The sequence below is a fragment of the Vombatus ursinus genome, unplaced genomic scaffold, assembly GCF_900497805.2.
Source record: "Vombatus ursinus unplaced genomic scaffold, bare-nosed wombat genome assembly UNPS02000582.1, whole genome shotgun sequence".
NCBI classification, from domain to species: Eukaryota; Metazoa; Chordata; class Mammalia; order Diprotodontia; family Vombatidae; genus Vombatus; species Vombatus ursinus.
The window spans coordinates 13,321,916-13,334,924 of NW_020940360.1; the positions used below are offsets into that span (position 1 = coordinate 13,321,916).

The 13,009-nt window shown below is 42.4% G+C and overlaps 1 protein-coding gene across 4 annotated transcripts in view; it reads right to left on the bottom strand.

Annotated features, from left to right (window-relative positions):
- BACH2 (BTB domain and CNC homolog 2) overlaps positions 1–13,009 on the bottom strand; it is a 407,704-nt gene that overhangs the window by 9,200 nt on the left and 385,495 nt on the right. For all 4 annotated transcript variants that reach the window (XM_027856822.1, XM_027856841.1, XM_027856832.1 and 1 more), the window contains one exon: positions 9,239–10,861. In XM_027856822.1, the coding sequence (XP_027712623.1) occupies positions 9,239–10,861 (1,623 nt within the window). The remainder of the gene's footprint in view (positions 1–9,238; positions 10,862–13,009) is intronic.

Consider the following 13,009-nt stretch of genomic DNA (forward strand, 5'->3'; position numbering starts at 1 on the left):
ACTCTGAAAACTAACTGCGACTATTTAATACTTACTAACCCCCCCATGATAAGAGGCAGCTTGGTGGAGTAGATGGAATGAAAGAAAAAGCATTTATTAAACACTATGTGCCAAGAACAGCACTAAGCACTGAGGTTACAAAGAGAAAAAAATAAAGAGTCCCTGTACTCGAGGATCTCACTCTCTAAATGGGAAGATAACACATAAAACAGAGTTCAGCGGCAAGGCTGATGCAGAGGTCGAAAGGCATAAGGGTTCAGTGACCGGGCAGATGCCAAGGCCCAACGGGTCTTAGGTTACATAAGCAGGTTGGATGACGGTGCCAGGGGACTGAAGGGCATAGAGACAGCTGTGGCACATGGATAGAGAAAATGCACAGTCAGCAAATACCCTAGAGAGTTTTAATAGCATAGAAAGAGCTCTGGACCTGGAGTAAGGAAGATCTGAGTTTGAATCTGGCCTCAGACATTTTCTATCAAGACACACTTAACCTGTTTGTTTCAGTTTCCTCAACTGTAACATAGGGATAATAACAGCACCTACCTCCCAGGGCTGTTGTGAGGATGAAATGAGATAATATTTGTAAAAAATGCTTAGCACAGGGCTTCGCACATGGGAGACACTATATAAATGCTTATTCCTTTCCCCTACCAAATAGTAAGGCCTAGTGGTCTTCTATGTCACTAGAAGGAACAAGTGACAAATGACTTATTGATCTGTATGAGTGGAGGAAATGTCCACACTCTGAATTCCTTATGTTAATTAAATCATAGGTAGGGGCTCTTCTCCCTCTTCCACCCCCATCCCAAACCCAACACCTGCTATGTGTTATGATCTTAGACATCATTCAAAACAGGCTCCCTGTCCTCTTAGAAAGAGTTCATGCTATTAAAACTTTCTAGGGTATTTGTTGACTGTGCATTTTCTCTCTGTTAAGCCAACGGGACCTGCTGGCTTATCTTGTTCCTTAGGGAAATGAAAGCCCTACACTCATAGGCCAAGAAGCAAACATACTGGAATCTGAATCCTCATTTTAGAATTTGTTAGGCCTGAATTACCCAGTAGATGGCACTAAACACCCAAACTTCCCTCCAGCTACAGACTCCTTCCTGAACAAATGGGCTAAGGCTCCTATCAACTGTCATAGAACATGGATTTACCTGGATTTCCCAAACGAGATTCCTGAAAGAGAAACCCACTCCTCCTTGGTATTCAGAGGCTGAAGTATCACATCTGGAGGGCTGTTTAAGCAGCCATTATCTCTAAACTAAGACCTACTTTCTTTGTTCCTTTCCACCTCTACACTGATACTAGAGCTTGTTAATCCTTGGGCCCAAAGTGATCACTTGATTTTTCCTTCCCTGTGTGTAATTTCTTTGTCAATTTATATCACAGCTAGGATCTGAAGGTTTTTAGGGCCAGGCACTGGGTGAAGGTTTCCAAAGCATCGGCTGACATATCTACTATATGGTAAACTTTGTCCTGTTGCCACCTGTGAAATTCTGGCCCTGAGAAAACATAATAATAATGGGATGTGTCATCCCAGTGTTGTTCGGTGCAGCTCTCATGGCTAACTAAGGGTTGGCAGAACAAAAGGCTCGTTACATATACTTAGAGTGACCTTATCCCTGGGTGTTATCAAGATATCAAAGAATGTTTGATTTCCCCTTCAGACCCTTTGGACAACAAACATGGCACACTCAGATCCCAGATTGTGCCTGAAGTCCAGAGTTCTGGGAGAGGCACTCATGTTTCAAAATAGGGTTTGGAAGAGGAACCCTTTGCAATGTGAGTGTTAGGTTTTAGCTCCTTAAAAAAAGTGACAGTAAAGCAATTTTGATTTTGTTCTAAAGAGCCTTTATTTTCAGGAAAGAAATGTACCTGCAGCTCATGACGTGGGGAAAAGTCAGGAGGGGCAAATACCAGGGACCAACAAAGTATTTGGAAACAGTTAGACACTGGCTCTCAAAAACTGGAGAAACAGGCTGGGGGCCTGAGAGCAGAGCTCTTGCTCTGAAAGGTTGTAAAAGAGAAGTCACTATCCACCCACAACGTAGCTGCTGTGGTATTAGCTTGGGTTTCAAAAGGGATGGGAGGGAAGGAGACTCAACTCAACTAGATTTTCCCACATGAAAATATATTTCTAGTGTTTGTTCAAAAGGTATCTTCCCTTTTGAGATAGAAAGATGTTACAGTAAACAAATGAAACATTCCTAAGGTATTCTTGATACTGCCTCCAGATCTACTGCTTTTTTGGCCCCTGAATGTATTACATTGCAGGCACGAAGAGGCCTTTCTTTCAGAGTAGAAATAGCCACCTAATCCTTTTGTCCTCTTGGGGGATCTGGGGTGAAGTGCACTTGTGGCTTTTACACACACACACACACACACACACACACACACACACTCCTACAACCCTCAGAAGTGGCTGCAAAAACTCCCCAAATAACGTTGCTAATTTTAGGCAAAATTCAAGACAAGTACAATGTTTCTGTTTCTTCCCCCACCCCTTTTCTGTGCATTATTATACCATGGACTCATGAAAGGACTCAACATCTTATTTACTGTCTCTTCACACATTTACTCTTTCCTGGCTTTTATATCACAGCAGTGGCTCAGATTTTAACTCACTACACATTATAAATACTGCAATCCACTTAACGCCACACACTCCTGAACAGCCTGGTATTACCACATCTCTTCCCATTATACACCACCAATCCAAATATACCATCAGATAAACAAGCTGCATATAAAATAAACCGTGTTTCTGGTTTGTGGGTGTTCATTCTTGTATTAGCATCAGCATTGCTGCATACAAGACCTGTGCAATGCTCTGGATTTCAGTGGAGTCCCAGACAGGCTGGGGCAGTCCCTGACTCAGCAAGGGAAAGGCCTCACCGAGCCTGCTCATTCTTTCCAGCGTCATTAGCGAACGTCACAGCTTGCATCACTCATTGCTGCTGGCTATGGCCCTGCCCTGACAAGGGACTGACACCTCTTTTTGCTTGGGAGAACAAAGCATGGAATGGATCTGAGGAATAGCTCAAGCCATTGGATCCAAGCTGACAAAGGAGGGGAAAGATTTCAAGGCCACTAGATACTCTGGGGGCTTTTGCTCTCAAGAGATTAAGAGTGAATGGCGGCTGGCAATCCACTTGGTTCACTCTGGCTCCCAGTTGCTAGGGACAAGATGGGAACTTTGAAATATGAAAATCAAAGTGGCATCCCTGTGTGCTAAGTAGACAGCAGGATCCCAGGGAAAGGGGTTGGGGAAGTCGGGATACTTGCTCTCCTTCCTGACCCAAAAGAGATCAGCTGCTGGGCATCTGAAAGCTGCTGGGGGCTGCTGGCACAGTCTTTTTAGAGCTAACACTAGCACCATACCATTGTTCTTGAATTATCTGATACCAAAGAGACACCCAGCTCCTAGTCTGGGATGCCCTTGGAGCTCTTGGGTCCTTACATCTGTTTTGTCCTCTAAATATGCCATTCATTGAACCTCATAAAAAAAAGGGCCTTGTTTTTTTTTTCTTAACAGTGTCAGGAGGCTTGTGTATGAAGGAAAAAGAAACAACAACAACAGCTAATATTCATGTAACACTTAAAGGTTTGCAAAGCCTGATGTCCTTCCAACAACCTCCCCTTCCTAGGGTCCATTTTACCTACATGCTATACACAGCCCATCTGGATTTAATGGGAGACTAGGGCATAACTATAATCTTTGGACAATGCCAAAAAAAAATGACTTTTCCATTAAAAAATTACATAGTGGAATGCTAATTTGGGAAATTTTTTCATTCCTAAAAAATAAAATAAAAAACAAACAAACAAAAAACAGACACAAATACCAGTTCAGATGTTTGACTAAGAGCTCACATGAAAGGGAAAGGTCGGGATGGAAGGATACTGCCCTCATATATCTAGATGGTGCCTTTAACTTTTCAAAGCACTTTCGTTCACATCTATACTCTCATTTGATCCTTACAAAACCCTGTGAAGTAGGCAGGAAGGGTATTATTATCCCCATCTGACAGAGGATCACAGTCCCTGTGCTGAAATAAGAGTTGTAGGGCTAGGTAGCTTCTACAGGGAGAAGGGCATGGCAATGCTCTCTTGCAAACACTTTTCTTGCTTCTTCACTGCTCTCTTCTCTCCCCCAAATGTTGCTCATGTAGGTGATTTACCAAAATACGTCTATAGTGCCCTCTGTGTAAAGGGAATGAATGCAATGGGCTGGGGTTAAGACATCTGTGTTTCTGCTCTGGTTCTGCCACCAATTAACTGTGTGACCTTAGGTAAGTCACACATCCTCCTTATGCCTCATAAATAAATAGATAGGTAGATAAATTTAATTGCATTTCTTACCTGCCTTGGCTACCTGATAGAGTTCTTCTGAAGATAAAATGGAAAAATATATGTGAAAGTGCTTTAAAAAACTAATGGTTCCATTTAGATGTAATGTTAATATTATCATTCCCAAGGAGTATTCCTAACCCTACTCCTCATGGTGTTTCTTTTCTCCTTCATGTAGCATGCTTTAGTACTGCAGAAACTAAGAAATCTTCATCTGAACAGGGTCTACATAGTGTAAAAATATAATGCCAGCTAGAAATATATATAGCTAAGGATACCTTTTCTTTTTAAATAGCAGATTAGTCACAGATATAATAAAAATATATCCATATATATATATGTATATCTGTTTTCTGAGGATCATCCTAGTTAAGTTTTTTTTTTTTTGGTAGGCAATGGGGTTAAGTGACTTGCCCAAGGTCACACAGCTAGTTAAGTGTCAAGTGTCTGAGGCTGGATTTGAACTCAGGTCCTGCTAACTCTAGCCATCCATTGTGCCACCTAGCTGTCCCTCATCCTAGTTAAGTTGAGAGGAGTTTGGTGGCAGGGGCATGGATATTTTGGCAATTTCAATTTATCTAATGAATTAAAGGAGGGTTGTATTCTGGGTCAGTAGGGGGAGTATACATTCAGATGAAATCATAACTCCCTCAAGTGTTGTTGTATATATACATAGATATCAATGTATGTGTGTGTGTGTGTATGTGTATACTCATACATATATACATATACATGTATACAATATACATGCCCACCTAATTCAACTAAGTATAAAACAAGAGCTTGGGAAGTCAGCATTTTGTGTGTTGGGATTACCTGAGAACCCATCTTTTTCCTGTAGCATTTCAAGTCTTATTCATTAATTTTGGTTGTCAAGATAAATCTGCTCATTTTAATGTTAAACAGCTCTGGAGTTCAGCTTCTCTCTCTCTCTCTCTCTCTCTCTCTCTGAAAAATATTAACTAAGGAAAAAGTCACAGAACTAATGAAAAAAGCCCTCACAAACATCTTCAGATTTAAAGGACCTATGCCTTTATGATAGCTTTGTTAACTGGATGTCTAAATGAGCCTTCTCTCTAGGACTGGGCTGAATTCATTCCATGATTAAATTAAATGTCTGGACAAAAAAGGTTATCCTAATGTGAAACTTTCAAATTTAAGATTGGTTATTGATCAATAAATCACGATGCTAAAAAAATGCACAGGTATTGGCAGCATCATTGTGTCAAGGCAAATATGGTTTATAAGTGGCCCAGCTGACTGGAAGATTTCTCTTTTCATTATTTATAAATTAAAAAAATTTTTGGAAAGTATAAACAAATGATATTCTAAAGCAAGATATTGAAAAAGAGGAGGAGCTATTTCAGATTATTATTACAGCTTGACTAATCATTACTTCTTAAAAAATTCAATATGTCTAGTTCTATTGCTGTTGCTATATTTTAAAGCAGCTGAACAGAGGAAACATCCCCATTCTTGTCGGTAGCCACCATAAAAACACAACCTGTTTAGAATAACTTTTTCTTTCCAGCATAACTTTCTTAAGGAAGGAAAAGAAAGGAAATGAAAAGCTGTTTGCCTTTTTCTTAATGTGTCCTACTCTTCTACAGTAAATCACACCTTCCTTACGCTGGGGTCCCCCAAATCATTATGTTGATAAACTGCACATTAAGTCAACAGTTTCACAAAATAAAACAGAAGCTCTATCAGACCCAGAAAGAAAGAGACTGAAGAGAGAGAGAGGGAAAGAAACACTTGACCTGTTTCATAAAACCTCCATTCGTTCAAGGTCAATGTCACACTTAATTGTGGACTGACTCGAGTATGGATGGATGATAAAGCATTTACTAAATGCTTACTATGTACAAAGATATATACTCCAAGTGACCCTGATATATTCAGCTGGGAAAGATTCTCCTTATTTCCTTTCCTATTTATTCAGCTAACTTATTGTTAATAATTTTTCAATACCCTTTAAAATAATTAAAATTTTTTGTGAGCATTACAATTATTAATTAATTTATTATTAAATAAAATTGAAATGATAAAAAACTTAAAATAATTTCCTGCTTTTGTTTTATAGGGGCAAAGGGGCAGAAAACTAGAAAGCAATGCAGGTAGCAGATGACTATGGGCAAAGGTGCCTTTTAAAAAAGCAGGTGACTGCAGGAGATTGATTTTCAAAATCCCAGATCAAGCTATAAACTTTATGTTCTTCTTGTAGACTTCATATTGGTTGAATGACTCAACCTCACGAGGCTTTCTGAAAAGACATTCTGTCCCTGCCCCCTCCCCCCAACTTAATGGAATTTCAGTTCTCTGGTTAAATTAATCTTCCCCAGCCCTGTGACCTATACCTTCAAGATCCAGAGGTAGTCTATGAACTCTAAGGGATCATAAGCCTACAGATTTAGAGTTTTAGTCCAACAACCTCATTTTTCAGAGGAGGAAACTGAGGCCATGAGAGGTCCAAGGTAACAGAGATAGTAAGTGTCAGAGGTGGAATTCAAACTCAGGTCCTCAGATTCCAAATTCAGCATCTGTTCTATCTCTCTACCCCAACTGGCACAAATGTGAACATCTCATTGTTTCTACATTCTTCCAATTGACAGCTGAGGACAAGACCCACCCACTGGTTCTAAGGCAGATATGAAGCCCAGGAGGTAGCTGGACTCGCCTGTATTCACTTCAGTGCCAATCAGCAAAACAACCGAGATCATCTAAGCATTTTCCTATGACCTTCTTAGCAGATTCATCAGAGTGGAAAAACATGGGGTTCTTATTCTTCCGCTTCCTCAGTCCTCTTACCTCTATGAGGTATCTGGTCTTGACCCCAACCTCATCACCTATCACATTGAGAAATTGAATCTCTTCCGAGTATAAGCATTTCAATTTCAGTGTTGGATGAAAACCAAGAGCTCAATTCCACTACCCATTAAACCTCATTTCCTATAATTTATAGAGGGCATATTAAGTGATCTCTCCCTCCCACAACGTTCTGTTTGACTGACTGTGTGTTTCTGGTGTCACCTTGGGAAATGGGATCAAAGTAGGGATAGCGTAAAAGAGACTAAGGAACCTTTAAGCCCAGCTCCAGGGTCTTCTGTTTATAAGGACAGCATAAAGAAGACCTGAAAACCACTCTTGTTTAACGGTGATAAATTTATCCATGTCATGGATATTAAGAAGCAGCTGTGGATTAGTGGATAGAGAACTGAACTTGGAGTCAGAAAGACCGAGGATCAAACCAACATCCTTTTACCCCAACTCCAATGTGCTCTCCGTTTAACCACTCTGCTTGTTTGGATATCAAGAGGCAGACATGGCTAGAGAGTCAGCCTTGGATTCAGGAAGGCCTAGGTTCAAGTTCTGTCTCTTCCACAAGCTAGTTGTGTGATCCCGGCCAAGTCACTCAACTTTTCAGTGCCCCAGGCAACTCTCTAAGCCTATAAATTGCAGAGTAGATGCTGATCTATACAGATAGAGGGAATTTTATTACTCTAGGTAATTTCCTAAACTAATGAAATCACAGGTCTGGTCTCCCCCCTCCCCAGCCCTCCACCCCCTCTGAACAACTCCTAGTTTTAATCAATCTTTATTTTAAAAAAAAGCAAACTAAATGACCTAAAATGAATAAATATTCCTTCTTGAAAGAGGACCCATACTTTTCTTTAGACTGGGGGTGGAGGAACTTATATAACCCAGCTGTTGAAAGATTATGGGGCTGTGGTAGGTTAATCAGGACTACCTAGGTCTCCCTCCCTTTTCCTTAGTTTAGGTAAGGCTAGTTCTTTCCCTAAAAGGCAAGAAAGCTACTGCCAGGGTTAGACTAATAAGGCTCAAGTCTCTTAGTGGTGAGAAAGAAAGCAGGGAGAAAGGTGACATTTGAAAACTCAATCAATAAACATTTATTAAGTGCCTACTATGTGCCAGGAACTGTGCTAAGCACTGGGAAAAAAGGCTTAAAAACTATCTCAGGGAACTCTAGATAGATTTGCTTTTACCATTACGCTATTTGACTATACTTTTTTTTTTTTTTGGTGAGGCAATTGGGGTTAAGTGACTTGCCCAGGGTCATACAGATAGTAAGTGTTATGTGTCTGAGGCCGGATTTGAACTCAGGTCCTCTTGAACCCGGGGCTGGTGCTCTATCCACTGCACCACCAGCTCCCCCATATTTGACTGCACTTGTTGGATATTTGTGACTTTAACGCTTCTGAGAGTTCATTGGTTCCTCTACCAGTTCAAATCACAATTCCCTTCCAAGCCTTATGGGACAGAAGGTTGTGGCTATGAAAATTCATCACCTGGTGACTAACCTTCCAGCAAAGAGCCCCTGGACTTAGCTAAGCTGGTCTCTGCAGGACGGACATATAGCAGCCATTTTTTAAGACCTTTTTTAGTTTGGTAGGACCTTTCAATGTGTATGCTCTGCTAGTAGAGCTTCTGGGAAGTGACCCAGGTCATCCTTCACGCCCACTCTGGGCGCTTAGGATCCTAGTTTTAGAGCCAGTCATCCTGTCCAACCCTTTCATTTTAAAGATGAAAGAAACTGAAGGCCAAGAGAGGGAAAGGGACCTGCTCAAGGTTATATATATTGTAATTAGCAGGCTTCCAAATCCAACACTCCTTCCACTGTGCCATGCTGTTTGTGGGCTATTAAAATTTAAACAACAATTCAAACAAACTAGGTTCAATCTCAAACCACAGAGCTTCTGGAGATGGGGAAGGAGATATATCCCAACCACCTTAGAACCTTCTGCCCCTGGTAGTAAGACAAACCGGGCAAGAGGGAGAGAGGGGTAAGCCCTAGGGAGCTATGGCAGCCCAATAACGGGTCAGTTACATGGGTTACACACTTGTACTTATCTTAACTCCCTACCTCGTGGCCCCTGTCTTGCACAGGACATGACTCACTGTCTGCTTCAGAGAACGATCCAGACTCATCACTTGAGTTGGTTCCATAGGACTGCTCACATTTAATTTGGGGTCGGACTTGGTTGTACATTCCATCTCCCATCAGGCCTGGCTCCTGATGATCAGTGGCAAGGAATCGAGCTCCCTGGGAACAGGGAGAGGAGGAGAATTCACAGAGAGGGAGGCTACAGGGAGAACCACCACTCCCATCTTCTGCGTAGGAGTAGGAGGAGCAGGAGCTAGAGGTCCTGGTCCTGGTCTCCAAGGGGGGAGAGCGAGGGCAAACTTTAATTGGCACCGGGCAGCTGGTATTAGGCCGCATCCTTCCTGGCAAGTGGTCAGCTATTAGTCCACTGTGGGAATAGGTCTGTGAGCTAGGGAGGGCCTGGCTAGCTCCTGCCCAAAGACCCTTTGGCACGGGCTCAGAGAGGTCTTTGTCCAAACTGGTGATGCCAGAATACAAATGCACTGAAGTGTTCCCTTGGTCGCAGGCGCTGGAAGAGAAGATCACACTCCGCCTGTCCAGCTCACCTTCTTGCTTACACAGAGTTTCAAGCCCGGGCCCCTTGAGAGGAGACCCCACTGCGACACTGGAAGCATCTTTCTGACTGGCATGGGACTGTCCATAACTCCCTGTGAAAGGGCTGTAGTCAGTTTTATGGTCACCCTGAGTTGTCCCCTTGTCCAAAGGGCAAGCTGGACTCCTGGCAAAGTGCTGTTGGGAAGTACTGGGCAAGCCCGACAACTCTGCACTTTTTGTTCTGTTGAAGAGGGACCCTAAACAGGAAGGAGAGGAGCCGCTTTTAGATCTGTCCACGCAGACAGCCGAGGGGGTAGCAGCGGTGGCTGCAGCAGCAGCAGCAGAGGTGGTGGCCACAGGGGTGGGGATGGGGCTAGGCTGTTTCCTTTCCATCTCGACATCCCCCTCTTTGTCCCTGACATCGGGCTCCTCTCCGGACAGGCAAAGTGTGATGCTTTCCTCGTCATTCTCTTCACTGTGAGGTTCACTTTTAATCTGCCCCATGGCCAGCCCCGCCTGGAGGCAGTTGCCAGGGTTCTCTTCACTGAGTGCGCTTGCAAAACCTGAGGTACTGATGTGCGATGTGTTGTAGACAACATTCTTGGTACAAGCAAGCTGGTATTTCTTATATCTGGGGTACCGTGTTAGCGTATCCTTGTCCAGACTGCCCCTGCCATCGTCCCTTGGCACGTCGGAGTCAGGTAGCACGCCTTCTTCCTTCTCTGCTACTGGGGCTGCAGACTCGAAGCCAAGGGGTTCTGGATGCACCCGCTCCTTGGGACACGATATCTTGGAGGTTTCTGACTCCATTGTTTCCTCCTCCTCCTCGCCTTCCGAGTTCTCCATGTCGCCATGCATGCGTTGGCAAGAGGTATCTTTTTTGCACAGGAACAGGCCATCCTCGTTGTTTAGGAGCTGGGTCTGCAGGAAACTGAAGCAGGAATCCTCCAGGTTGTGCATGCGCAGGAACTCTGCACAGCGGATGACCTCCTGGATGTTCTCTCTACTGAGTAACAGCTCCGCAGTGTAGGCAAACTGTAACAATGGACCAAACCCCCGAGCAGTGACCTGCAAAACAAACAGGGAAATTGCCAGCATTACCATCAGCACTGCTATTGTCCTGGGTCCTTCAAGTGAAGTGAGATAACCAGACAGCTCTAGTGTCTGGGGAATAAAGGCTTCAAAGTAGCAGTTAATCTTGTATCAGGTCAGCAATGATGCTGCCTCCAGTAATTAATGCTGTCTCCCGCACGCCACTTCTGTACTTCATCATGTAGCAGACAGAACTGAGAAGCACCCAGGTCTGGTGCCCAATCAAAATGATAATGGGTCTTGTGTTTACACTAATGAAAGTTCCTTGCAAATTTAAAATTCTCTTCCTGTCCCAAAAGGTCGGTTTTTTTGGAGAGCTCTCACATGAATGGCAACATTTGTAGGTACATTTTAAACAAGGAACACATTATTTCTTCCCCCTATAAATCCCAAATGTGGAAAAATTTAACTCTTGGAAAACAACAAGTATGTAGAATTTGAAAATTTTTTTTTATACTTAGTTTTAAAAAAGAAAAGGAATATAAACCAGCATTTCCCTTAGTATGTTGGTTATTCATTAAAGTTACTAGTTGGAGCTGTCTCTCTCTGATTCTATCATTATCATCATTATTATCAACAATCGTTAACAGTAATGACGATGATCATAATAACAAAGATGATTACAATGCCCTGAATTAAAAACGAGCTAGTGACCGTCAGAGAATGCTGTGAATAGGAAGACCTAGGTGGCATTTAGGGTTGCATTAGCTGAAACTTCTGAAGGCCCTGCTACCTCACATATACCTTTCTTTCTTATTAGCTGCTACTTCAGCATGTAGCTGCCTATTTTCCCGTTAGCTCTTCAGTGGTTAAGCCTAATTGCCATGTTTTCTGCTCATCCATTAAATTAAACCCATTGGAAACACACTGTTTGTGCACAGCTTGCTGGTAGACACGCTCATACCCACAAATGACTTGAAAACTTAAAAAGGGTGTTTGCTGCCTGAGGCCTATTTCCTCCTGGTGGAGATGGACAAGAACCGCCAATAGACGGGTCACTATCACTATCCTCATTACGTAGTGCAAGAGCAGCCATCGTCTCAGGCCCTGACAAGCACTGCTAATTGTGTAAGAGATGTGGGAAAGTATGACATAAATATTCCCACCCAATGGCATATGCTACTATGGGATGCATAATGAATGACACTAGTAGTGATCTGACAGATACACCAGGAGGATGGACTGCAGAGAAAATGGAAATAGGATGTTCTTTTAGGTGAACTTGCACTGACACAGAATTCAATGCAACACACTAATCAGAATATTTGATTTCACATGATCCCATGACAATAGGGCTTGTTATTATAGAGATTAGGGTATACCACTAGCCAAAACCTGCCTGGCAACACTTCCTAGCTCTAATATTTTAAATGCTGTAAGGCAGCCTTTAAGTAAGGAAGGTATTAGTCATCATTAGTCATTAGTCTAGCTCTCCTAACAGGAGTATTAAAACACAGGCATTGCTTGTTTACAAAACTACACTTCTCATCTAATACTTTTTTTTGCACTAATAATAGATGTAGCAGACATGGCACCTGCTACATTTTTAAAATGCCGACTCAGAAGTGGAATTAAAAACCTTCTAATGAGCAAGGAACTTTTTAGAAAGAGTTAACAAAAGACAGTAAGAGGGTGTAAACGTTAAGGACAGAAGGATTTGGGGGCATGTGACTGAAATGTCATGAGGCCCATTATCTTATGGATCAAAAGAAGTTCAAAAGGCCATCTACTCTAAACATTTCATTTTACAGAGGGGGAAACTGAGACCCAGAGAGGTTAAATAATTTTGCCAAAGTCATACAGGGAAGTGGCCCAGCCAGGACTTGAATCCAGGTTTTCTGGCTCCAAATGCAGTAAGTCAGAACCCCTCTCCACCATACTACACTGCCCCTCAACTTCTCCATGGCAAGCCATTATTAAGGAAGAGGAAGAAAGGGAAGAATGAAGGAATAATCTACCTCCTAACAAATAAATACCTCCCCCCGTTTCTGCAGGTCATTTCTCAGTCACTTTGAGCTTAAGAAAATATGTAATGGTATCCCACCATTTGGTGCCACGGAGAAAACAAATTCTCATGTATTTATACTTTGTGCTAAGTCTTTCTTTTTTGAATGCCACGTTTTT